The 27,595-nt window shown below is 46.7% G+C and overlaps 1 protein-coding gene across 3 annotated transcripts; it reads left to right on the top strand.

The window, feature by feature from the left end:
• The first annotated feature begins 227 nt into the window (after positions 1–227).
• On the top strand, positions 228–27,595 carry MAFB (MAF bZIP transcription factor B). Of its 3 annotated transcripts, none has more exons than XM_049817037.1 (2): positions 228–1,869; positions 27,559–27,595. In XM_049817037.1, exons 1-2 carry the CDS (start codon positions 938–940, stop codon positions 27,578–27,580), a joined length of 954 nt encoding a protein of 317 aa, XP_049672994.1. In that variant the 5' UTR covers positions 228–937; the 3' UTR covers positions 27,581–27,595. The 3 variants fall into 3 exon arrangements, with proteins under 3 accessions (XP_049672994.1, XP_049672993.1, XP_049672995.1); XM_049817036.1 differs by lacking the exon at positions 27,559–27,595 and adding an exon at positions 3,532–3,964; XM_049817038.1 differs by lacking the exon at positions 27,559–27,595 and having other exon boundaries at positions 228–3,964.

The following is a 27,595-nucleotide window of genomic DNA, read 5'->3' as shown; positions in this document are numbered from 1 at the left end:
CGGCCCGCCCCCGCCCCCGCCCCCGTCCCCGCCGCCGCCGCCGCCGCCGCCGCCGCCGCCGCCGCCGCCCGGCCCCGCCGCCCCCGCCGCCCGCCCGGGCCCGGCCCCGCCGCCGCGCTGCCATTGGCGCGGCCGCCGCCGGCCCCGGCCCCCGCCGCGCTCTCGGCGGGCACGGCCGTATAAGAAGCCAAGGGGGGCTGCGCTGCGAATCACAGCTGCACAACGAGCGCTGGAGGCGGCAGCTACAGCGGAGACCTGGGTTTTTCTCGTCCCCCCTCTCCTCCTTTTTTTTTTTTTTTTTTTTTTTTTTTTTCCTCCTCCTTCCCCTCCTTCCTCCCCCTCTTCCCTCCCCTTCCCCTGCGCTGCCAGCGCCGGCGAAAACTCCCGTGCAAAGCCCAGCCACCGCCGCCAAATAGCCAGTGCGCTCCCCCGGCCGCCTGCTCGGACTGGAAAGTTGCGGCAGGCTCCGGTGCTCTGCTACCGCGGGGAGAAGGCTCCGGACTTACAAAACGCAGACGGGGGCACGGGCTAGACGTTTTGCACCGTTCTTCTTCTTCCTGCGCAGACCCGAAGGCAGCATCTTTGTTTTGTTTTGCTTTTGCCCTTTCTGCTCCCGCTCCTTTCTCCTTGCGACCGGGTGCCTAAGTGCCAGGAGCTGCTGCAGCCGGCGGTGCGTCGCGAACGCCGATCTAAAAAGACAGGAGACATCCAGGCGGCCCCGGGTGCCGGCTCGTCCTTGGCTTTGTTGCTTCGGACTGAAGAAGCCCCAGAAGCCGGGAGAAGGAGGCGGCGGTGCAGGGGGAGCAGAGGCGAGGAAGCGAGGAAGCAAAGCCAAAGTTGATTGGGAATAAGGGAGCGCGGCCAGCCCTCTGCCAGGCTGCGCGCTGGAGTGAGGTCTCCAGCCCCCGCCGCCGGGAGAGGTGCCTGCAAGACAGCGATGGCCGGAGAGCTCAGCATCGGAGCCGAGCTGCCCACTAGCCCCCTGGCCATGGAGTACGTCAACGACTTCGACCTGATGAAGTTCGACGTGAAGAAGGAGCCCCTGGGCAGGAACGACCGCTCGGGCAGGCACTGCACCCGCCTGCAGCCCGCCGGCTCCGTCTCCTCCACCCCCATCAGCACCCCCTGCAGCTCCGTGCCCTCCTCGCCCAGCTTCAGCCCCACCGAGCAGAAGACCCACTTGGAGGACCTGTACTGGATGGCCAACAGCTACCAGCAGATGAACCCCGAGGCGCTGAACCTCACCCCGGAGGACGCCGTCGAAGCCCTCATTGGGTCCCACCAGGTGTCCCAGCAGCTGCAAGGCTTTGAGAGCTTCCGGGCCCACCACCACCACCATCACCACCATCACCAACACCACCACCAGTACCCCGCAGTCACTCACGAAGACCTGGCCGGCAGCGGGCACCCTCACCACCACCACCATCATCACCACCAGGCCTCTCCCACTCCCTCCACCTCCTCCAGCTCCTCCCAGCAGCTCCAGAACTCGCACCAGCAGCATCCCCCCTCCAGCAGCGTGGAGGACCGGTTCTCGGATGACCAGCTGGTCTCCATGTCCGTGAGGGAGCTCAACAGGCACCTCCGAGGCTTCACCAAAGACGAGGTGATCCGCCTCAAGCAGAAGAGGAGGACCTTGAAGAACAGGGGCTATGCCCAGTCCTGCAGGTATAAACGTGTCCAGCAGAAACACCACCTGGAGAACGAAAAGACCCAGCTCATTCAGCAGGTGGAACAGCTCAAGCAAGAAGTGACCCGGCTCGCCAGAGAGAGAGATGCCTACAAGCTCAAGTGTGAGAAACTTGCCAGCAATGGCTTCAGAGAGGCCGGCTCCACCAGTGACAACCCATCTTCCCCCGAGTTCTTCATGTGAGTGCTTAACAAAAATAATTAAAAAACAAACAAAAACCCCCCACCCCCCAAACCTGACCCCCGTCACCTTCCCCTCCCGCTCCCATCCTCCTCTGACATCTCCATCCATCTGTCTGCTTGACTAGAGAGAAAGAAGGAGAGAAAAATAGAGACTTGATTTTTTTGCAGCATCCAGTCTTCTAGAGTAGCTGTGGGAAAAGTAGGCTGGGGGTGGGGACGGGAGAGGTAAAGTGCAACTTTTCAACTTTCGTTTGCGAGTTAGAGAGAGGGACAGAGGCAGAGGCAAAGGAGAAAAGGACAAGTGGAGCGTTTTATAGATCGCTTGCTTGCAGAACGAGATGGACTTTAAGAGAATAATAATAAAAAAGGACAATGAACAAGCCATCTATAACATACTGCCTGCTTGGAAAAAGAGAGGACACATACAGCACCATCTCATGCACAATTTACCTGCTTGGAAAAGAGAATAACTAAAAAGGACAATATATGCAAACTCTTCATATATTGCCTGCTTTGAGAAATAAGTCACAGGACTCAGATGGGACATTCAATCTAAGAAAGGAAAGAAAGAAAGAATGAAAGAAAGAAAGAAAAAAACTCATCAGTTTTATTGCCTGCTTGATTATATAGAAAAATACGAAAATCTGCATTAAAAATATTAATCCTGCATGCTGGACATGTATGGTAATAATTTCTATTTTGTACCATTTTCTTGTTTAACTATAGCATGTTGATCATCGATCATAGATTTCTGTTGTTGTTTTGTTTCATCGATAAGAAAAGCATCACAAGTTATCAAACTTTTTACTGCTTGTGCAGTTTTGTTCGTTGGTTTTGCTCTCTTATTTTCTTTTATGGTTGTTAGCTTGTAAATATCTGCTACTTCAAACCGCACAGGAGAAAAAAAACACAAAAACAAAATAACATTTCAGCAGGCTGGTTATACGGTTTGTTTGGTATTAAAGAGATAAGTAAGGAAAAAAAAAGTTATGGGCATTTTGCATTAGAGAAAAAAACAACTTTGTATATCTGGTGCACTTTTAAGTTGTATTTTTTTTTTTTTTTTTTTTTTTTTTTTTTTTTTTTTAGTTTTCATTTTGGTTTTTGTTTGTTGGGGCAGAAGCAAAAACGCCTGAATGGCATTGACAAACCTAAACTTAACAGGGAAAAACTCTCATCGGTCACTAGAGCCTACTCCATGCCTTAAAGTGGCAGCGAAGCTCTTTCCTTTCAGGACAATTCCCAGCCTGGAGTGGTTAGGCTTGGCCATATAGTTTCCCTTCTGATTGTACACTCAGGAAGCGAAGGACGGACGAGATACCAGTTCCTTTTAAGAAACAACTGCCCCTTGATTTTCGGTAAATAAAGGAAAAAAAAAAGCCTCCTTGTTACGAGGGCTCCTTGTCGCCACTGAAGTTAGGTTTCTCAGTGGCAGCAGTGGATGAGTGGGCTGGAAAAGCATGTAAAACTAAAACTTTTTTTTAAGACAACATACTGCAACTTTTAAGTGTATTCTTTTGCAATGATTTGTAATCTGCTTCTCTGCTTCCCTATGCAGCGAGTGACAGTTTTAGCCAAAATTTATTTGCAGTTGTATAGTAGTAGTAGTTTGGAGTCTTATGGGTGTTTTTATTACTTTTTTTTTTTTTCCTCCTGCAGGTCAGTAAAAGGATTTACGTTGCACTGACAAAAATACCAAAATGAAAACTTATTTTTTAGTTTCCTTTTAGGATAGCTGGCACTGCTGGCCGGATGCATTTTAAGTTTGTATTAGTTTATAAATTAACAGTAATAACAAGATTGTAATGAACAGCATGGTGCTTGCAGTTTTAAATATTGTGGATATTAGTCATGCATCAGAAAACGATCTTTGGTTTTTACTGATTCAACTGTGTTGAAATCAAAACATTGCAGCAGCGGAAAAAAATTGTTTTTATTTCATGTAAAGTTCTGAAGGGATCAATTTCAAATCCTGCTTATGATATGAAAAATATTAAAAAACCTGGTCTATTGTAGTTTTATTCAGACTGGTTTCTGTTTTTGGTTATTAAAATTGTTTCCTATTTTGCTTATTAAAATCATTGAAATGGCATTTCTTGGAGGGACCTGCTTCTCTGACGTCTCGTGTTCCAAAAAAAAAAAAAAGACAGGAAAACTTTTGGACCCTTATCTACCCTCCCACTGCTGTCCAGCCAAGCTCCTCTCCTGACGCCCAGCGCTGGGGTTTGCACGGGGGGTTGCGAAGCTGCTTTGCCCACTCGGGACGCTGCTGCACGCAGGGTAGGAGCGCTCAGCCTTGCACCCTCTTCCACTTTGCCCCGATCTCGCCCGTGGCAGGGGGTGAGCATCTCCCCCCACCCCGATCCCAGCCCCTCCGCTCCCCGCCGTGCGGCCGCCCGCCGGGAGCAGCGGAGCGGCGGGAGCCCCACACCGGGCCCGGCCGCAGCCCGGCGGGGAGCGGGAGCCTCCGGCCTGAGCCACCCCCGGGCTGTGAGAGGGGAAACGCTAAGTGCAGGCACTTTTTTTTTTTTTTTTTTTTTTTTTTTTGCATTAGAAAAGGAGAGGACTTGGACAAGTCTGTCCTTTTTCCCCGGCTCCGTTGGGATCCGGGCTGGCCATTCACTTTCCTCCTCTCCATCTGCACATTTTATTTATACCGGCTTTTTTTTTTTTTTTTTTTTTTTTTCCAACGGGCAGTTTAGAAGATTTTTTAGATGCGTGTGGAGAAGGCGACAGATCTTCCCCCCCCCCCCCCCCCCCCCTCCGCCATCCCCCAGGGCTCAGCACCTCGCAGCCCCACCATCCATCAGCTGCTTTAAAGGCAGGTAATCGCGCATCTTCCTAAATTGCAGCCGGAGGAGGTTAGAAATCGCCCCTGCTCCTCACCCGGGTGCGGGAAAGAGAGAGACAGCCCCAGAGCCGGGTCGCAGCGTGTCTGCGCGCTGCTGCTCTCAAAGTGTGAAAACCGTGCTGAACTTTAAATCTCTCTCAAAATCCAAGGCACCACACAAACAAAAATAATAGCCTCTCTCTGCCTTGCTTCTCGTCCCAACAGCAGCGAGCTGTCTTTGCAGGGACGGCATAATGCTCGTTTGGCCAGCAAACCTGTTAAGGACGGGGGCGGGGGGAGCAAATACAGTGACTTAAACCCCAAATCCCCTCTTAAATCTCAGCCGCATCCCTGCCTTGTCAGAGCCAGCTGGGCTGGGGAGCTGGGAAGGGGCTGTGGCCCGTCCCAGCCCCCCGGCTGCATGAGTCAGGCCCGGAGAACAAGCTCGTACCCTGCTGCCCTGAGAAGGGGGGGACAGGAGTTTGCAGAGGAAAAGGATGAGAGAGCCTGGCTTTCCCTGTATAGCCTCCCCCCTTGCCAGTAAATGCTATGGCTGCAGAAAGCCTGAGAGGAATATTGTTTGTGGGAACTGCCACCGCATATTAATGTCCCCTCATGCATGCATTGAATAAATCACTAGGGCTAATTGAACAACAACAACAACAAAAAAATAGGAAAAACAGGCCTTAGAAAAGCCCTCCAGATTCCCACCGCAGAACTGTGTCAGCGGCGGGGCAGACCCGCTGCCCGGCGAGGGCGGCTGCGGCGGCCGGTGCCTTTGCAGCGCCCGGTCCCATTCCTGAGGTTTAATTTAGCCCACGTAGAAGAAAAGATAAACGCAACCGAGCACCCCCACGGGCCATGGCTCGGGCCGGTGGGACTGGGACCCGCCGGCGCTGGGAGGGACGAGGCCGGCTGAGCCCGGCCCGGCGGGACGCAGCGGAGCGGGGCTGCGGGGCTGCCCTCCCGGCCGGGGGTCGGCCTGCTTTCCCCTGACCGGCTCCGGGGGGGGGACTCCGACATACCGAGGGGGGCGAACACCCACCCGCACATGTGCTCGGCCCGGCCTGCGGCCGAGCAGGGCTCTGCCCCGGCGGCGGCACCGGGGACAGGCGGCCCGGCGGGGGTCGGGGCGGGCAAGGCCTGCCTGCACCCCCCCCCCCAAACCCCGCTGCCGCTGCCCCCCCCGCTTCCCGGGCCCCGGGGGGGGAGCCCCATCAGCGAAGGGTGACCCCCTCCCGGCTTCGCTCGCGTATTGCCATCCCCGCGTATCGACTTTGATCCCTCGCCGTTCATCACTGATTCATAAAGGCTGTTGACGCAGGAGTCGGGGGCACGATGGGGAGAGCGGTTGCTCGAAGCGAAGGGGAAAAGGAGACCCCCCCCCCCCCCCTTTTTTTTTTTTCCTCCCCGGACCGGCCTGCCCGCGGGGTGCTCCCCGGCAGCGGGGGGCTGTGTGGGTCAGCTCGAGGCCGCTCTCCCGGGGCTACTTGCTTTCCATCCGGAGCGCTGCGGAGAAGTTGCGTGTCGACTGCGGGGGAGAAAGCATCTTCCCTCCCCAAGCCCCTCTTCTTGCGTGCGCGTCCTCTGCCCGTCCTTTCAGCCCCTTCTCCCCACGCGTAGCCCGGCTGGGGGCCCGCTGCGCGCCCGGGAGGTGCAGCAGCCCCCGGGCAGCCTGTTCCCCCCCCCCCGGGGCTCGGTGGAGGCCGGGAGTCCGCAACTGCTGCCTCGCAGTGCCCACGAACGACACGGCTCGGAGGGGCCGAGCGCTGACCACCTCCCGCTCCGGAAACCGCCCAGGCGATCAGTCAATCGCCCTTGAGGCTCTCCGGAGCGAAGATGCTGCAAACAGCCTCCCAAAAAGCACCGGCGTAGCCAGGGAGCGGTCCCCACCCCGATCCGCTCCCTGCAGCCTCGGGGAGGATGGGGTCGGGGTGCCAACGAGACGGGACCGGGACCGGGACCGTGCACCCCCGGCCAGAGCAGGGGGTCAGGGGCTCCGGGCTGTGCTGGGAGCAGAAGCACGGGGGGGGGGGGGGGGGCTTTGCAGCTAGAAATGCGCCGGTCGGAGCCCCCCGAGAGCAGCACGGCGGGGGCGGGCTGGCTGCCCTGTACACCCCGGGCGTGGGGGGGTGGCGAGGAAGAGCCCGGGGTTTGCACCGCTAAATTTGACTGCCGGACGACGGTTCGTCTACGTGATCTCGCGTAGCGCAGGAGGACGAGTCCCTTCAGCGAAAATCATATTATTTTGTTTGATCTCGTAGTTTTGCAAGAGCTATTGCTAACAGCTGGAGCGAGACCTGCCCCCCCCCCCCCCCCGGGGCAGAGGTGACGGCCGGCTACGGCTGCTCCCACAATTAAACGAGACGCTCAGACAGGAAACACCATTGGCAACACCCCCTCCCCCGTTTACGGACAGAAAACTTACAGACTGTCTCTGCCAACCGTTTAATAGACTCTTTTCAGCATTCCCTTCCCTCCTCCCCTCCAGGAGAGTGTATAAAACTGATTGTCTTTAATTCTAAACCAGAGAAATCTAAGACTAAAAAGACTTTTCGAACTAAAGCTAGAAACACCATCCTAAGACTTTCCAGAGATGCTGAGCGCTGCTGCCGGCCGGCGGATGAGTTGCTCCGTACTGGGGTGGGCAGGTGAGATGTGTTACGAGGATGAGCCGAGGCTTGCGAGATAACTGTTCCCAGCTGGTTTAGGGTTTAGGTTTTTTTGGTTTTATTTTTTTTTTTTTCCTTTTTCCCCTTTCGGGCTGGCGCAGCGCCCGCCCGGCTCTAGCAGCCTGGTCGGTGTGGGTGATTGACAGACCAAGGTCAGGGAAGCTCTTCGGGGCTGCGGGTGTCGGGTTTCGGGGAGGACAGATGAAACATCTCCAGCGCTCGGGAGAGCCCCTTCTGGCTCCGCGGCCGCGCAGCCCGGTGCGCAGGCTCCGCGGGGCCGTGCCCCGGGGCTGGGGCAGGGGAGCCCGCCGGAGTCCGCCGGGCGCGGAGCTGCGGAGCGGCCCTGCCAGGCGCCCGGCGCAGTCCAGCTCCGCGCCTCCCGCCTGCCAGCATCCTTCCCTGCCGCTGCTTCGGCTCCCGGGGGTGTCCCTTCTTTCTTTTTGAAGTTCTAAGTTTCGATCCCCTCCTCACAGGATTGAAGGGGTACTTCCCCACCATCGAGGGGCAAAGAGTTATTTTGGTCCTTATCTGGACAAGTTTCAGTTACAGTTTCTTTTTTTTTTTTTCTTTTTTTTTTTTTTTTTTTTATTTTAAATCACTGTTTCACTCCGTTAAGGTTACAGTAAACCTGAAGTTACGTGCGCACACACATACACACGCACTCTAAATAGCTTATTGCATAATCCTGCGTAGCGTGTTCGGTAATGTAGCATGCAGCAGTCTGATAGGATCCCACACTGGACTTTTGTTTTATGCAAGAAGGAGAACAAGGGCAGGGGGGGAAGCTTTCAAGTGCTGCCTTTATTTTTAAATGGTGACTTTCAGTAGTGAATTCTGAACACAGCATGAGGTGCTGCAAAACGTTTTCTTGCTATTGCATCCAGGACAGGGAAGAGACAATTTATATTAGTGAGCTGGTCCTGTGCATCATGGTGTGTGGAAGTGTTAGAAAATGGGTTGTGGTGTACTTGAGATCTTAGGTACTGCAAATTCTTTGCCTTAAACAGAATTGCTCCAAAGGGCGCTTATTGTATTTACAGGTTTGTCACAATATGGTTAGAATAAACACTGCAGTAAAGAGGAAAAAAAAAAATCCACATAACGAAAACGACATGTTTTCCTGTCCCACAGAGGCTGCTATTAGGTTTTAGAGATAGCTGTCCTCTGCCATGTTTTATTTCCCCTTTTAAAGTTTCACTGTTTGTCTTAAGGCACAGATTCAAAACACTGCATTTCCACTTTATACATGTGTTCTCTTAAAAGATTTGTTTAGATAAGGAAACCAATGCTAAGTGTTCTCACTTGAAAGAAATTAAATATATAGAATGATAAGCTGCTGCTAAAATATATAAAAAACACTTAAATTAATAATAAGAACTTGTTCTGAGGCAAAATTCAATTTTACTTCCTATTATGCAATCTTTGCATGTAAAGTTGCTTTAATGCAAAATAGCAGCTCATCAAAAATTCTGTTTTATTGGTATCAAAAATTTATGATATCCTGAGGCATGAGGGGCAGAGAGCAAGGTAGGAAAGCTGTGTCCTTTTACCAAGTTTAGTGCCTTCTTTAAAGAAACATCTCAAACTTATTTCCCCTCCCTTCTTCCTCGTTTTTGGAGGCAGTGGGCGAAGGTTTACACCAGAGAAAACTCCTCCACTGACAATGTCACTGTGCAGATCTAATACACCATTTTGTTCCCTGTACCCTCTCTGCAGACTCTTGCTTTCACGGCAATACTAGGAGATACTAGGACATGTCCACACAAATATAGAGATGGGATTATTTCTAAACTCGTGATGTTTTCATTCCATATTGCGATAATGCATATGTATTGCAAATAAATGTGCGTTATTTGTGCCCGTATTTGACTATCGAAGCCTGCAACCTCCCACCGATAAAATGTAGAGATTTGATGCTGCTCTAGCCTCAACTTCCCACTAATGAGACTTCATTTGTTTCCAGAAAGGTGCTCCTGGCTTTATAAAGGGTATTAAACACTCAGCAACAAGGGCATTGTGTTCAGTACGATTTTTTTTCCTGAAATAAGCGTGGCAAGAACTCAGTGCCAAGCACCTGAAATCTGCATTCATAAAAATAAACAATACTTACTCTTTCTGCAGTAGAACTTCAGGCAATTTATTAAAGGAGGCCACTGACCTTTTACAGTTGGGGAAACCGAGGCACTGTGGGGTGCGGTGACCTGGCCAAGGTGAGCCGCAGGCTGATGGCAGGGCTCAGTCAGACAAGTCCCTCTGGGCCGTGCTGCCTCCCTTCCCGTCGCCGCAGCGGGAAGCACAGGGCAAGATCACGGATCGCCAGGGGATGGTGATGGGGGGGGGAAGGCAGCACAAGCCCCTGTAATCCTGTGTTTTTATGGATCCTGTCTTATTTACTGTTGAATGGGGCAGAAACTTTCCTGCTGGTTCAGGGGGCCTATTCAGAAAAGAAATTATGGAGGGCAATAAACCTGCACCTTGGACTTCTGCTGACTGCTTCTTCCTTGCTCTTATGCTATGGTGCAGTTACTACCTAAAGCCTTTACAAACACGAGAAAGGGAACATATAATTATAAACAGATCCCTGAGCTAGCACTGGCCCTTACAGCTCTCTGGATCTGCATTTCCCCCCTATTTAAGGTGGCCAACAATTATAGGCAAAAGGGTTTTGAGTCTGAAATCTCTGCTCATGTGATCCTGAAGGAAAGCTTTTACATTTATTCTCCGTCTGTCTCCCATCTTACTTATTGTCCGACGACATCCAGCTCCACATGTCGTGTTAGTGCTATTGCCGTGCTACTATCAGCTCTAGCACTGAGCCATCCCGTGCGGTTGCCGAGGCTGATAAACACAGACTGCGTTCAGGACACCAGAAAACAGGGGACTGCTAAACTCCTTTTGACACAGGCCATACTTATTTTTATGTCAGCCTTGACCCATGGATCAAGCATTTTATTCTGGGTATTGCAGTGGCAACGCTACACTGGTCTGCAAGAGCATGTGCTGATTGCAAGGATTGGAAGAGCACAAATTCATTAGGTCCAGCACTGGTTTTGCAGAGTGACAGGTTAGCCTGCTCCACAGATTGATAAAATGGGGAGCAAGAACGTTAATAGAAAATGGTTTTGGCAGGGTATTTCCAGGTCCTCACTTACCTCAAGTCAGGCACCCAAACGAGCAGGGTATTAAGCAAGCACCTATAAGCCTCTGGGTCTATGTAATAAAGTGACTTATACATAAGTCTGACAGACAGACAGGAGTCATGGTTAATAACAATAATAATAATAAAATGTCTATGCCTTTCTGATTTGCAGTATTACCAGATATCTCTCATGTAGTGATTTCTGTGCTACTGCGTGCAGACTTAAACCATGAGGTGACACAAAAGAAAAGGACCCTTTCCTGGTAACATTAAACAGCAGGTAAGTTAAAATTTGAAATAAACAGACTTTATAGTCATGTTACTCCGATCAATAATTAATGAAATAGCTTGGATAAAATTTAAAACATAACACAGGTATCACCTGGTCTCTGCTCCAGAATCTAAACCCAATGTTTCTATTAAATAAATCTTGTATCTTTTAAAAGAAGCCCTTCTTCATAAGCTGTTTTCAATTGAACACTACAATAAATATCTCAAGATTACTGGATCACATTGTTTACAGATGACACAGTTTAAAGGTGAAGTTATTTTTGGTTTAAATCTTCTGTGTTTTAAAATGAAAGGCATTTCTGGAGTAGCTGCTGAAAAACAAAAATACCAGGAAAAAAAGAAAAAAGGAAGAAGATAAAACGTGGCACTGTGAGGGTTAAGCAAGGTCCTAGAATCCAAGTAAATATTTATATGAGTGCTCAAAGAGGGGGGGAAAAAATCTCAATATAACCAAAATATAAATCATGGTGCTTTATGTTAGCTGTCAAATTATTCTAGCCCCTGCATTCCAGTACTTGCTCTACTGGTAATGTCACATACAATATGTGGGCTTATGCCCTGCTGCAGGTTTGGCAGGTAATTAAAGTCAGTTGCATGGAGGTTTACACAGACTCCCTCCGATCCACTGAAAGACAAACAACCTGTTAACTGTGATAGCTGCAAGTGTGCAAAACTAGATGGGAGCAGGGTTTCTCACAAGCAGGGGAGAAAAGCCTGACTCCTGTGTGCGGGCTCAGTGCCTTGTCTCCAGCGTGGGTTAACTCTTTGGAGCCTCTGTAACTCCTTGCTTTTTGCAGAGGCAATGAAAACTGGCTAGTGGCAGAATCAGCAGCCAGCTGTTTGTCAGAGGGAAAAAAATAATAATAAAAGCAAGCCCCGAGGGCAGCTAGCCCTCGGGTCAGGTTTGCCTGCATTCTTGACCTGGGGGGGACTATTCTTGCTAGAAGTCGTCTTGGTGATTTAGTCTTTCTGCTTTGTCTTGGCACTGTGTATTGGAGACTACAGTCATGACAGAGTGACTTATTCCCAACAGCTTCATGAAGCAGCCTGTTCTCCAACCTGAGATGGTCCTGGAGACCCCCAGCTCCTTCCTTGAGAGGCAGCCTGCAAATGATGCCCAGACCTTGCGTCTCATGGCCTTTGATGAAAACTCTTTCATAAAAGAGAACCAGAATCAAACTGCGGGGCTCAGCCCCCTGTCTGCTTTCCTCTTCTCATTTGACTCCCTTGTGTGAGGAGGTGGGAAGTGAGGTTTTCGGGTACACCTCTCGTTTTGCTCTTCCTGTCATAGGTGTTCCCATCTCGGTGGGGTGGATCTTTGCACTGGGAGGCACCCGCGCGTCTCCTGCTCCGCCTAGGAAATGGGCACAGGGCTGCAGCTTCTGCTCTGGGAACCGGAGTGCCGTGAAGCCACACCTGTGTGGGTGCAACCTCGGTGTCAGGGAGCCATGCCAGCACCGACACCACTGCCGTGCGACACCCTCTTATTTAACCACCGAATTAGCATGGCACCAAGATGACGGGTAACTGCCCTCCGGCTCTCTCCACACGCCATGCGTCATCCCCACCTCCAGCCTGCAAAGACAGAGGCTGGGGGCAAAGAGTAAATCCTTCCCCATATGGGTTGCACTGCACCGCCTTTCTATGGAGGCTTCCAGAAGGGAAGTCAAGCTGTAATGGGGACACCCATCTGCAAGGATAACCCCTCCACTAGCACCATTTCACAGGGGCTAGTGAACAACCACCATCTGTTTAGCTGCCATCCATTTGCCTAGATGTGAGAGTACCCTTTCGTATTCATTTAAGCAGTCTCTTATGCTAATCTCTGTCTACCTTCTTTCTTATCTTCTAGTCATATACAAAATCAGAGAGCAAGAGCCTTCCTGAATTAGCCCAGATTCCTGTTACTCAGCTTGGGAAATGTTGGGTTGAATCCCAACAGCAAGGGAAAAAAACCCTCCAAAAACCCAAAGCAAGCAGAGATCAACTATTGGAATTACTTAGGTCCATTTACCTGCCCTAATCAAACAGTGATTTGTCTGTCTGATAGGAGTTTAGATAAAGTTTTCAGCAATTTGCAGTAATTAAATGTGAAAGGGGAAGAAGTAGAGGGTTTCCAGGCAACATGCTGTAGAAGGGGAGTTTTGGAGGAAGGCAGAGAACCCCTTCTTAAACATCTGCCAGCCTGCATTGAAGGTAGCGGTGATTTCTCTGCTCTTACGGAGTTCCCCCCTCCTCTTCTCTCCCTGCAAAAATGTTATCCTACTGCTAAAAATCAACCGGAGGAGAGAGAAAATCCCTGGAGAGCAGGAAAATGTTTTCCAAAACAAGTTATTGCCTCTGATTACAACAAGTGACAGATATTAAAAAGAAAAAAAACTCCCAAGGAGAGACACTATCACCTCCCCCATAAGGACTTTGCTCCCATGTCAGAATTATGCAAGCTAGAGCACAGTGCAATGCTCAGTATATTCAAGATAGTTGTCAAGAGCAAAGTATAAACATTTCCAGCAAATGCACTTAATGGAAGTTTGTTTGCCAAGTGCTGCAGTCTCCTTTCTTGGTTATGGTGAGGAAAACATCTTTTTCATGAAGTGGGGGAAACCCCCTTCTCCCCCAATTAAAAAGTCCTAAACCTTGGAATGTAAAGCTTTTTCTAGCCTTTTGCTTTGTTACCCATGGCTCTAGCAGCAATGTACCCAAAGGCTACTACAGTCCCCCATCACGTACTCCTTTTTACAAATGTTAGCTGTGAGAGAACAGCCCCATTCACAGATGGGCCTGAGCTGATCGGCAAATGGATGTGGGGAGTGAACCCGCAACTGTGATCCAAAGGGGATGCAGAAGAAATGGAGTGGAGCCCCTGTCGTGCATAAAACACGGCTGCATTCCTGGGAGAACAGAGTCTGTGGGAATTTGACCACTGGACTTTGTTGGGGCTAGAGGTCCACCCCAGGCTCCAAGAGGGGTTAGGTGCCTTGTGCCAGGAGATAGCTGAACACAGGGAAGAGATACACTGCAGCAGCAATTAAGCTATAATCAGTATCTGCCTTTGCTTGAATCACTTTGCTCCACCCTGAACATGCAGTACAGCAGGGCTGGAAGCTCCTCCAGCCAAGAACTTGGGACTCCAGGGAAGGGGTGTGTTTGTTCCTCTTCTGAACTAACTACTTCATTCCAAAAGCAACCACAGTTGTCTTGAGCTACTGTCGCCAGTTCAATATGCCTTTAGCAGGAAACAGAAGCTTTCTGTGAATGAAAAAGGCCTGAAGATGATGCTTCTGTTTTAATTAACTAATGAACCCTATAGATTCATGCTTTTTCCTTGAAATCTCAGTTGGCTTCTTTAATTGCTGTTCTCAGTGACACAATTTAATTCCCCCTCCCCAGACTGCACTTGCCTTTTCCCAGGGCACTCTCACTGAGAACGCCCACGAGAGTCCGCTTTCGTAGCCGGAGTGCGGGAGGAGCTGCTTCCCATTAGGGAACCTGCTGATGACTCCAAGATGACTACAGAAAACCCTCCCTGGCTACATCCCTCCATGCTCCCACATGATAGAAATGTTGGCTGGAGAGGAGCTCTGGAGGTCTCTCATCCAACCTCCCACTCAAAGCAGGACTGTTGCCAACACTAGATCAGGTCAGCCATGGCTTTGCCTCAGCAGGTCTTGAAAATCTCCACGGGTGGAGATCCCACCACCTCTCTGGGTGTCTGTCTGTTCCACTCACATTCTGCTAATTCTATTTCTAGGAACCTACCAATCTCCTAAGCAACTCTATTCTACCAGCAGGACAATAACTTCAAGATGTTTTGCAATACGCCCCACCCCCTGTCCTTCAAGGACCTGATGACCCAGAAACACACAAGAAGTTGAACACCTGTTATGGGAACTAGGAACATTAAGTCTTCTGTTTAGATCCTCAAAATCCCCACCAGACTGTTCCTCAAGCTTACAGGCTGGAGGCACCTGCAGTATTAGCAGTAAAGTTCTCCAGGCCCCTAAAGTTCTGCTCCTGGGACAGCCAGAAACAGCTTGCTGCTTGTCTCAAGCTAAGGTCTAATTCACATACATAAAAGTAAGATGTTATTCTGCCTCTCCTGGCTTAAGGCCTAATTTGCTAAGGTATTCTCAGAGCATTTCCATCAGATCTGCCTGATGTTGCAGCAGGATTTATGTACTGAGTGTATATGTAATGTCTTACCCGTGTGCCTATACATGCATGTTTGCAATCTCCTTCTTTCCTTCTGGCCCAGGTTATTCTGTACAAAGCAGAACAACTTTGGTAGAACAGAGCAGGAAGGTAACGGTGCCAGGCACCTCTGGGAACGGGTGTTTGCACCTTTGGGTGCGGTAGCAAGCCCAGTCCCTGTCTCTTGCCCCCTAAGCAGGCAGCCAGAACTGGGGCCTCTGTTTGAAAGGAAAGCTTTGGATGCCCGCTCTTGAGAGAAAATTATGTATGTGACAGGGAGGCAGATGCCAATATAGGACTGAATGGGGTGGATAATCCCCACAAGAGCATGATTTAAACCATTGCTTTATTTCTTACTAGCTAGCATGGATGGCATGGTTGTTTAGCTGGTGATAGGGCTCATAGAAAAGTCATGAGGATTACAGTGAAAACATCAGTGTCCTGGTATTTTCACCGCCAATTAGAAGCTTCAGCCGTGATTTGGTTGCTATCAAATCCACACAAAGGAAAAAATCCCATGGAGGAAGGATCCAGTATCTACAAATCAGAGGAAGACAAAATGCTGGACTCAAAACAGAGGGCACTTTTTTGTAATGATAAAGCTAAAATAATTGGTGGTTGAAACAACTCATGAGGGGTTGCAGAGGTATACTCCATTGCTTGGAAATTGTAGGGAAAAGATTGGGTATTTTTCCAAGAGTTGTTTTAATCAAATTAGGAATAAATCCAGACATGTCCTATGGTCTATTATACACGTGAAATCAGATTAGATGGTCACAGTGGTTTCTTCTGGTCTTACAATCAATGAAAAAAAATGTAATTGTGGTGATAGTGAAACAGTGAAGAAATATACTGCTGAACTAGCAGGGAGGCTAACGGATATATGAAAATATTATGAATTCTAGAACTTATATAATAGATTGCATTCACTTCAGCAAGAATTCCACCATTGTTATTTTTTTCCACATTTAATTTAAAGAGGCAATATCCTTTTAAGCTTTCATTCTGCAGCAGGGTAGATTAAATTTAAAATAGAAAAGTGCTGCAGAATAGATCTCGGGATGTTCAGGGCTGGAGGACAACTTAATGAAGCAGAAACTGAAATACCATACGTCTCCAATAGCTTTAATTTATACAAATATTATCTTTGTGTCTTTCATAACATGATGCAAAGGAGCTCAGAGTACAGTCTAATTCCTTTGCTTTTCAAGATAATTTTATCCATTTTAGTACCTGGGTTTGAAACCAGCCCAATTCAAACCAAAAGAGCTATAAAGATTTTTTGCTCTAATTGCTGAAACAGGCTTGCACATATAAAAACAGTTTAATGGCTGGAAAAAGGCTACGTGGTTTATAAATAGGGATAAGTACCAGACCACCTAGAGTCCAGTCCTGCCACAGGTATTCAGATTGGTCAGTGCTGTCAGACGCAGACCACTCGGGATCGGTGGCAGAGTTGGCCTCCTGGGTCCCACTGTGATGGAAACTGTGAACCCTCCTAACACAGGTACTCTTGCAGATCCAGCACATCATGCTTGAAACAGCTTGGGTTTGGAGGACTGTACTGCATGCACCTTTGCAATTTTTTTGGCCTTTCTTATTCCATCCCAAGCTCAGAAAGCAGGTAAATGGGACCATGGCCCCAAACCACTTGATGCTAGCGATAAAGCCAAGAGCAGTAGCAGCAGCGGGAGGGAGCCATGGTTGAGCACGCACTTGAGACAGGATTTATTCTCTGTTGATGAAGGATTACATGCTGGCATAGGCTCAGAGAAAGGCCAGGGTGCAGTAAGGCTAATAACCCCAGCACTGGGGCAGTCACAGGCAGTGCCCTCCGGTGTGGCTCTTCCTCACCAGGGATGAAGGAGCAGTGTCACCGAAGCAGATGACGTGGTCTGTGTTGTGATCCCTGGAGATCTCCCCTTCCTTCGCAGCCCTTCTGGCTGAACACAAAAGTGGTCAAACCTTTTAGGTCGGAGGTAGTAACTTTTGGTGTACTTGGCCTCCCAGATATTTCAGGTTGTCGGTGTCCCAATTCGTGTACCCCACAGGATGCCAGAGCCATCTCTGCTTCTAACTCACTGCGTGATTTTGGTTAAAGCAGCCTCCAAGTGAATTAATTTTCATTTCTGTGAAGTGAAATAATACCTTTTACTAATCTCTGAAAAGGACTTTGAAACTTAAATAGCAGGTATCTAATGTCTAGCAACTTATTTATTCACAGATGTTTGAATCTGCTCAGGACATGTAAAACTGGACTTTTTTCTTTTCACTCCATGTGTTAGAAGTGGGGAGAAAGAGAGAAAGAAAAAACATGTTGCTGGAAGACATCATTCTGAATAAAAGTAGAGTTCATTAGTGAAAAGGGTTCTTCTTTTCTTTATTCTTCATAACATGCATTTTCATGATTGGTTACAAGTCTGGCATTGCTTCTTCCTTCATATGGTGCCAACAGTTTTCTGTGATCTTAATTTCCCCCCCCCTCTATGAAAACCTCGGGAAAAAAAATTCCATATATTAGCCTGCAAGTATTTGATTGACACATAGATTAATGCTACACAATTAAGGAGCGTTATCAGGTGAGTGCTTCAAAAATCACAATATTTCACAGGCAGGCAGGCTTCCTGACACCACGGTAAGTAGAAATACTTTATAAAAATTATTTAGAATCACTATCTATCATCATGAGAAACCTTGTGTTGTGCTAAAATAATTGACAGGTTGATAGCTGTGAAATGTTTCCAATCCAATAAAATACAACATAGTATTTCCAATAACACCACCAATACGCAAGGATTTACAATGGTTACCAATTTATTATGAAAAACGATGGAGTTCTAATTTGTGAGCAACTTGAGTGTATTTCAACTCCACGATCAGTGTCCTTCAAACCATCGCTAATCCAGTCATTTCTTTCATGAATAAACGAGCCATGAATATGCATATTAGATGTAGCACAGCATGGGCTGCTCTGCCACCTTACATCCAGAAGGTCATGGACATAAATCTTCCTAGATGCTAAATATTCCCTCTAACTCAGCTAGGTATCGAGCAGCTCCCCAGTTTCCTACACCATTGAAGAGAGGTGTAATTGGGTAGAAACCTTCACGTATTCACTCCCCCGTGGTTCACATGGACGAAAGAGAAGCTAGAATTAAAAGGATGGAGCTCGAAATGAACCCGCCAGGCACTTGCAGGCAGTTCATCAGTCACTTAATGTGAACCTAATGGCTCTCCCTCTTCCAGGAGCACCGCTCGCTTCCACGGCTGGCATGGGGAATTCGGCTGCACTTGCTTCGCTGATACATTTAAGCTAGGCTGGAAATGGATCCTCTCCTTCACAGCCCCTGCAGGAAATACTTTCGGGGATCTTCGAATAAAACCCCAAATTTCTGGGTCCCTTGGTGCCGGTGGACGAGGCAGCCAGGCAGTCGGCTTGGGGCCAGGGGCCAGCCGGGAGCTCCAGCCAGCCCCTCTCCCCTGCCTTCTCCTCTTCCCCTCCCATATTTCCTACTCTTCCCTTCCCTCCCAAGAAGTTTGCAGGCAGCATGAAGAGTGTGAGCTTCTCCTTTACTCAGGAGAATCAAAACAAGAGGTGGAAGATGCAACACCTCTTTTGTTTGTTCATTTCCCTTGCACCTGTGGAGTTATTTGGGCTAATTCTGATCTTGTTAAGCAGGGGTTTAAGCCACAGAGAAACTCTGATGGGTGGTAAAGGAATAAAGCTTCTGCTAATATTAAAAAAAAACAAACAAAAAGTAAGAGATGTTCCTGACTCAGACCTGTTCTCTAGGCTACAGGAACACCAAAAGCATCAGGTAAAATTTTTTCCTTTTTTATGTAAGTTTTCTTTAAAGAAGAAATACCTTTGGATTGTTGATTTATTTTTTTCTTTTAAGACAAATATTTGTTTTAAGCAACCATCTAGACATTTCCAGCGAGGTTCAAGTATCAGGGATTTCCTTTCCCCACCCTGCCCCCAAAATTAACAAGAAAGAGAAGGAACATAATATCCTAGAGTAACAATTAACCTTCAGCATGCTTGCTTGTCATGCAGCATATGCAGATGCAGGAGGAAGAAAAGCTCAACTGAATGCACACTGAAGTACTGTCCTTTCAAATTCTTACTAGAGGACACAGGTTTATAAAAGAGTCCATTAAAAAACTGGACCCGATCCTGCAATAGGCTCTTGTGAGGCATGGAGGTAAATGTGGTCGTCCTTCTCCAAGGTCTTACTGCAAGATGAGGACTTCCAACAGGAATTTTCCTAACTCCTAGGTTATTGAAAAAATATATGTAACTATATCTATAACTATATATATATAACTCTCTATGGAATGATATATTTAACTGTACATGTGTATAGCTATATATAAAGTTATACATATAGTAGTAATGAACATCACTACCACTCCCTTTGAAGCTACCTGACACTTTTCACTAGATAAGCTCAACAAACTTCAAGAACTCTCACTTGGACCCAGAAAATGTTGTTCAGTTTTTTCATCAGTAATCTAGGAAGGGTTATTGATAGCTTTTTGACATTCAGTTTCTGTGCTGTTCAGCAGAGAGGGCTGGGTCTGAAACTTGTGAACCAGCATGAATTCCCGGCCTCCTGCTCCGTGTGGTATTGCTCTGTTGCCCAGCAGTGAAAAAAATTCTCACTGTCCAAACTGTAGCAATTCTTGTTAGAAGGTTGTTTTTGTTTTCAGAACATGCTTTTTTTCCCCCCATGTTATGTATAATTGTTCCAAGAAAAGAGATATTATAGTAGGTTATTGCATTATTTAGATGGTATGCAGGACTGGATTATAATTTCCAAGGGAAAGAAGTCTAACACCCATCAGGAGTTATTCAAGCAGATTAAATATATCCACTGGTCTTAAATCCAGGCAGTGTGCTGGTTTCACCACTGCATGAAATAAATCTGGGCAGGTCAGGTTGGCTTTTTACCCCCCCCTCCGCCCGCTTTTTCTTTACCCAACCTGGCTTAGACAGCTTCACTCAAATATTTTCTTTCACATGTTGCTGGCAAAAGCATCAAAACCATAGCTGGGCTTATATTACAGCTGACAAATCACAGTAATTCATGATCAGAGCTCCTGTAGTTATTCAGAGCAACTAGTGCAGCCACGGGGGCTGAGAGTGACTGACAGCACTACAAAAATTACCTGCTAGAATTTCTTAGAGCTGCCAAGTAATTTGGGCTAACAGCTCTTTTCCTTAAAGAAGCACCTCGTGAAAAGGGTTGGCCCCATGGTACCTCATCTCTAGATCAGTCCCAGCAATCAGAGCAGCAGGATGACCGGGATTAAATTAGCTGCAGAGGTCTATGATGTTGAAAAAGTTGTTATTGTCAATGAAAAAAAAACCAAAGCCAATTTAACAGCTCTCCAAGCCTCCCCAGTTAACAGAGGAGGGTAGCCCTGGAAACGAGAACAAATAGGACAAAATCCCTGCTTTTCATCCGTAAATACCTGCTATATTCTATGGATGGAGATGAAGAGTTGCAGGTCCCTGCACAGGGAGAGTTCTTGCTCCTTGCTAGCACGTGCAGACCTTGCTACCACAGTCATTTCACAGCTTACAAAATTACACTTGTCTTTAATAGTGGTTTAAATTCCTTGACACACCAGTGCTGAAAAAACCTGAATAATCTGCTTGTAATGAAAAGTGAAACTCTCATCACCATTTCAAGTTACAAACACCAGTTCTGTTCGGGAGAAGTTTCAGGGCCTCTTTTTCTAAATTTATCCGGGTTTCAAAATTACTGGAGGACAACTAGTCACAGCCTGGATTCCTTGTTTGATTTTACCCTCTTTTTAAAGGTTCCTTTATTTGTCTGAAGTAGTATAGAAAATAGTTTAAAGTTGATGTATTTTGATCCTTCACATTTTAAAACCTCAGTTTTCAACTGGCAGCTTCTGGCTTCTCCAACAAGTGTTTCCAATACCTTTAGAAACTGGTGTATTGTCTGATAGACTGCATCTTCAAAGGCTACCTCTTTTCAGGGGAACAGAGCTGGTAGTTTTATTCCAGGAAGTTTTCTGCATGACACAAGGATCTTTTGTGGGCACTTTGCTCTTTTTCTTTCTAGGATTCCTTACTCTAAAATAGAAGTAACTTTAGAGAAAAAAAGTACAAGACCGCTCTTTGTGCGTTCAGCTAGCTAACTGTCATGATTTTATGAGGAGTCTCATGATACTTGGTATTTTTCTTAAAACCCTAGACCTTGGAGTCATATGTATATACCAGAGTTTCAGCATTAATTAAGAGAAGAAGGCTTCCAGTCTGTGTGCATCTGGCAAGAACCTGAAAATAGTGAACCCTGAGAGCAGGAGAGAAGAGCCCTTAAACTGCTTTTCACAAAACTCATGTTTTGGGAGCTAAAATCCTAATTTCTGGAGGGACAGGGAGGTGTGGAGGCAGGGGAGATAGGAATCCTTTGCCCAGCACGGAGCTATGATACGTCTGCCACTGAAACACATCCCCTGAAACTCAGCCCTCTGTTTTTATTGTGTTAGGCTAATTGGAGTCAGAGGCCATTCAAACCTGAAACAGGAAATGAGATTTGGGGAAAACCCACACCCAGAAGACAGGATTAAAGGAGCTTCCTCGAATCCCAGCTCATCTCTTGCAGACAGACCGTGAAAGTTTCAGATGCACTGATTCTATTCTAAAAATTCAAATTCTAAAGTGAAATCAAGCAGAAGCAAAATACTGTCCCTTAGTCAGCTGACAAGTTAAGAAAGGAATTGGAGGGATCCTAACAACCTGCAGGCCAGCATTCAGATTTATCACATCTAAGGCTTTATCAACTGAAGGACTAAAAGCATCTTTCAAGCTGCTTCAGGCCACAGAGAAGCTCTCTTTAAAGACAGATACTGCCAGTCTCTTCTCCCATAGTTAGGCTTTTCAGGAGAAGGGTTTTTTTGGTCAACACAGAAGACTCTTTCCTTAAAGCTCCCACAGGGAAGCAGAGAGTGGATAATCCAGATCACAGAACAGGCCTTGCTCAGCGTAGTATTTTTTCCTGTGTCGTAACAGACGTTTGATAACAAAGCAAACCTGCATCAGCAAGTCAGCCCATGGCAAAAAGAGTAATCCACTTAAGTTGGGTGGTTTCTGTGGTGCAATCCAGTGTAACACTGCTTCCCCTCTGGCAGTCCTTGCTAGAATCTAAGACATGTTATAAGTAAAACAAGTTTGTGAGGCTCAGACAAGAGACCACTTTGTAAAGTAACTTGTGCGTGCATGACTTGAAAGAGCAAGAAGAAAGCACACTTAGGACACGTTATTACAGGAGCTGGCAGCAGGTAGAGGCCTCCTTTCCTGTTTTAGCTGGTTTGTTAGTAATATGACTGCAGCACCTTAGATGTCAGCTGTGAATTAGGACTCCACTAGTCCTGGCACCTAGAGGTGTTCCTGGTCCTAAAAAGTCCATGTGTGGAGGGGCTTTTCTGAGCTGTGCAGATAAAGCTCTCCAAACACCTGGCACCTAGTCAGAGCTCGTCGGAGAGCCCAGTGTCTGCTCCTCTTGAGGTAGGGGGTACGTGCATGAACAGTCACGCTATCAGACAGGGACTAGAAGGCACCTGAATGCAATTGCAGCTGAATACAGCACAGCTAGAGCACAGCCTCTGAAACCTTGCAAGGTTCAAGTCTTTTCTCCGTACGTTTCTCTGGTATGCATTGATCCTAGAAAGAAAATCTTCATTTAACTTTTCTGCAGGCAGTTTAGGATTTTGCAGGCGAGTCCAGGATAGGTTTGTACTAGACATAAGGCATCTGCTATAGCAACTTCTCAGTCCTCTGCAGCTCTCAGTCTGGTCTGCCAGAACCCTCACTCCTGAGCTGTGATCATTGGTTAAGGCATATGGAGTTGCTCTGCAGTATGCACAAATGAAGCCATTGAACTGCCTCACGTTATCATCCAGTGTAAGAGCTAGACCTGTCCTCAGCAGTGAGCAGCCAAGGCACTAACTCTTCATCCTGCACAGGTGTCTGCTACTACAGGAGGAACATGAAGCCATTGCCTTTGGAGGAACTTGACCTACTTTGGAACAGGGATGTCAGAGTTTGCAGTCTTCCTCCCCACTTTTACTAGCCGCTGTTTATGTAGGGCCTCCACACCACTCATTAAAGGGGTGGCAGCAACCCAGCTAGAATATACTTCACTGAGATCAAAGCATCATGCAAAAATCCCATATTCAGTGTATTTATTAGAGATCAAATAACATCTATAAAGCGTATGATTTTTTTTTTTTTTAACTCTACTGATCCTACATTGAGCAGCTGCTTATCTCCTATATTATGGAGATCTGCCTTGCAACTACAGGGAACTGAGGAAGAAAGAACAGGCATATTTCAAAATTCTTCCTTTTTCTGACTTTCTCTCCCATCCTTCTCTCAGCCCCTGCAAGCAAGAAAGAAAAAGAGCCTGAAGACTCTTGGTACCCTGCTACTACTGCTATCACCTCAGAGCAACCAGCTAACTCTTGCTTATTAAAGCCCCTCACATGAAATATAAAATAATTTCTACTGAGAAAGAAGTTCTGGCACTATCTTTTCAAAATAAGGCTTTGCTGACCAGAAGATCTTTGCTCAAGAAACCCTCCTGGTTTTCCTAAGCATCCCACTTTGAAAAGAGACACATGGGCTGTTTATAACCTTACAGCTGCCACAGCTGCTTGCCCTTTACTCCAGCCTTGCTCCATGAACATCAGCTGTTTACCCCCACCAGCTCATCAGGCTGATTAAGTTAAGACACTTTCTTTCCTTCCACTTTCCTGGAACATTTTTTGCAGTATCTGCAGGTAGTAATTTGGGGTCCAGACAGGCTGGGAGGACTCTCTGAAGCGTTTTACTCTCCTGTAAGGCTATGCTCAGCAAGTGAAGCAGTTGCTGGTGGAGTTTTATGGCAGGATTTGCCAGGTAGGAAGGGATAATATGATATGCAATGGGAAATTTAAGAAGGGGAAGGATAATTTGGCAAACATTTTATATAGGTGCCCACTGGGGGGAAAGAATAGTCATACAGTTAAAATACTGGCTTTGTATTACAGTGCTTGGCCTTTGGCTTTTCCAGAGGCTTCCTGTATAACCTCTGACAAAAATCTCTGGGAGAAAATTGTTTTTGAAGCTCTTTAGGCAAGAAAAATAATAAGGAAAGTACTTTGGAGATCTGCCTTCCTCAGTTTCCCATATGTAAAAATGAAAGCAATAATGTTACTTTTTCTTCTGCATCCCTGTTGGTTTCTCCCAGATGAAAGGTGCAGGGTGGAGAGTGCCTCTGAGGACAGGCTGCACTCTGCAATGAAGACTGAGCTTCAGATGAGGTCTGCCCACACTGCAGACCCTTGTTCTTGGTGAGCAAGCCTGCTTGGAGAGGAGGCCCAATGCGCGCACAACCAGCAGCGTTGGCTGGTGTCGGTGTGGTGCCCCACACCGTAAGGGCTCCATGCTTCCCGGTTTCCTGTGGGTCCTGACGCAGGGTAAGGAGCAACTCAGCAGGTTTGGGAGGAGTTTGTGCATTTGGTTTTTCTTGATTCCACTTAGACTGAAATCACTTGACAGTATTCTTTGATGGGTGGGAGGGAGTAGGTGAAGTCTTGTGAAAAATCTTTACTAAAATACTTCAGGTTACTCATTTTAGCATATCAATTTATTGAGACATTTGGCATAAATTCTGTAGCAATTCTCCCCAAAGACTTCAGCAATTCGATCCTTTTTTTTCTAAAGCACTGTATACTTTAATTAATAGCTTTTATATTTTAGAATAGCCAAAGGCAAGCTTCTTTAACCAGAAAAATGTATATATTGACACACCTTTAAGGCAGTAAACTTTTCTGCATATTAATATTGAAAAGAAGCTCATTAATTAGGCAGTCACACACACACAAATCTTTTGATAGAATAAGTGCATTGAAAGTTTTAGATCACTTGGGACAAGTTCTGCCTGGAGCAAAGCTGCAAAGTTAATGCTCTGTATTAACTCTAGCAATCAACCCCCAAAATGGCTGCATCCCTCAAGGCCAGTCATTCCATTTGATCAGGTTGCAAAGCAAATTAGCATTCTCTTTGCCCCGGCTATGAGGCTTCCTATTCTTTTCATGAATGATTTATTGGTCTCCCCTGCCCAGGATATGCTTGTTTTACCATCTAGTTTTTCAGTGATGTTTGCCCCAGCAAAAGGTATCCCCTGTGGTTTTGGTGCTAACTGGAACCTGCACTAGATGCTACTCTTGGTCTTGTACTGAAAAGCAGCATTTGCTGCATGGTGGCAGGAGTTCGCTCTAGCGACTGCTTTCCCATTAATATTCCTTCAAATTCTGGCTTCTTTATTCAGCTAAAACTCCCTCTTACAGAAATGCTCACAGACTTCAGGGAAAGCCCTGCCTTTGCAAGGGGATGATAGCCAAACACTGCAGAGGTGACTCACGGTAGCTGGTTCTCTTGGAGGATATCTTGCAAAAAAAGTCTGGGAGTGAAGCAAGAAGTCCCACACAGGATGTTTTTCGTGTACTCTGAACCGTCACATGGAGGCTGCAGGGCAGAGGTGTTCCTGAGCATGCCCTGCAATTCTGGCCCCCCAGTCTCCCACATTGGCAATGCCGGCTGGGGTGTATCAGGGTTCCCCACAGCCTGGGTCTCTCTGCTATGGAAACTAGGGTCAGGGGTGTTTGCAGGGGAAAGTGTCTCATCCAGTCCTGGAGTCAGTGGAAATTCTCCTCTGTTCTGCACTTTAGGTATAGCAAAAGAACATCTGCTGGAACAGCTGAAACAGTCTTTGTCCTGGGGGTTCTTCAGTAACTTCTTTGTTTGTTTGTTTTTGTGTTGAAGTTCACTGTAAAAAAAGCAATGAGTAAAAATAAGATTGGGATGATGCTTTCACCCTCTTCCTCTCCCATATCTTTGCCCTGTCTTGAAAAGGTTCTTGAGAGACAAAGTCCTCCTCACTTCTCTTTTCTCACTTCCTACTTAACCTTGTTATCAGTAAAACCCTGTCTGATTTTCAGGAAAACTCTCCTACAGGTTACAGAGGATTCAGTCACTTTGCCTAAAATCTGAGTCGTCTTTCCCACATATTCCTGAGATGAATCAGTCTGTTAGTTTCAGCGTAGTCCTTTTTTTGCTCCTGGAATTATTGACAAATACATGGAGAATCAATTCTAATGAGCTCTACTAACCTACTGTACAGACCCGATGCATCATGTGTATTAAGTAGAGACCTGAACTTCAGACAGGTACCCAAAATGAACGTGAACTTTATCAGCTATAGTTTGACTATCATGTATACCTACACTGATTTCCATGAGTTATTGCTTATTTTCATCTGTGCAATCAAGACTAAAAGCTGCGTCTTCTGATGTCCAGAGAACTGTGACATGCGAACTGGTCTCATTAGCACTCATGGGAGATGCTGGTACAGCCTGGGAAGAGAACGTGCAGCTTCTGACTTCTTAAAATTTAATGACACAGTTTATAGGGCTTTGATCCTCTAAGTTATCTTTACTTACAAGCAGGCTCATGAAAGTCAATGGGACCTATTTACAATACAGAAAGTTAAACACAGGACTCGGTGTGTGCAAGATCTATAGCTGCAAAACCAATATTGCCTTGTACAAATGTCATAATTTTTTCTAAAAATTAATAAATGAAGAGATTGTTTCCTTTTCACCAAATATTGAAAGCAATTGGATTCTCTGTGCCCCTTACAAGTAAGTGTCCCTCATGGGCTGGGGGGAGATTTCAGCACTAGAGTTGAATACATACTATTTTGTACTTTGAGCTGCTCTATATGTCTCTCCTGGTAGATGTGTTTCTCTTTAAAATTCTCAAGGATGGTTCAATAATCCTATAGAATTTCTATAACTGTCAATGAAGTGCCTCTGGCTATTTTCATAGGTTTTAGGCATAGCTTAGCAGCAGCTTATTTGAGTGAAAACAGCACAGGAATGGAAGAAATATTCCTTGCCAGCTGGAGTTATGCTGTGGGCAGATTTCTCTTGTGTGTGAGTGTCCATTACCTGATGTAGAAGAGAAGCTGTTAAACAAGTCAAACCAGCACATTGGTCCAAACCATTCCATTCCTCATCACCAAAGTATATGAGAGTCTTTGCTTAGATGCTCAGAGAAACAACTAATTCATTGAATTTTCTATGCTGTCAGATGACTAGTATGGAAAAACTTCAGCCTGAATATTCTAGGTTTGGCAAAGTTATAATTTGCTGCAGATGGGGTCTTAACACAAAAAAAGAGCATTTGGTTACCTTAATAAAGGACAGTATTGCCTATAAATATGTGTCATTGTGCTGGGAGGTATCATAAAAAATAATTAAAACCAAACTGCTGTTGTCAATGTTGACAGACATTAGTCATGTCGCCAGCCTGCGATGCATTGCCAGGATGAGGTAGGACTGCTCTGATCCCAAGGTGAGATGCTGAGTATCCTACAAGCTTAGCAGAAGATGCTGAGACAGCCTGGGCTTTCCTGGAGCTAAGCCCTGGAACCACATCATCTGAAACCAAAGGGTAATGTAATGTTCCTGTATTCTTAAAGGCCCTATCCTGAAGCCCAGTGATCTCACTCCTTCAGT

The sequence above is a fragment of the Accipiter gentilis genome, chromosome 14, assembly GCF_929443795.1.
Source record: "Accipiter gentilis chromosome 14, bAccGen1.1, whole genome shotgun sequence".
Taxonomy (NCBI): domain Eukaryota; kingdom Metazoa; phylum Chordata; class Aves; order Accipitriformes; family Accipitridae; genus Astur; species Astur gentilis.
Note: the sequence above shows the minus strand (reverse complement) of the source record. Positions and strands in the feature narration are given on the sequence as shown.

Coding starts and splice junctions, on each gene's coding strand:
- MAFB (XM_049817036.1), top strand. CDS start 938: ATGGCCGGAGAGCTCAGCATCGGAGCCGAGCTGCCCACTAGCCCCCTG. Junction 1,870..3,531: donor TCTTCCCCCGAGTTCTTCAT/GTGAGTGCTTAA, acceptor TTCCTCCTGCAG/GTCAGTAAAAGGATTTACGT.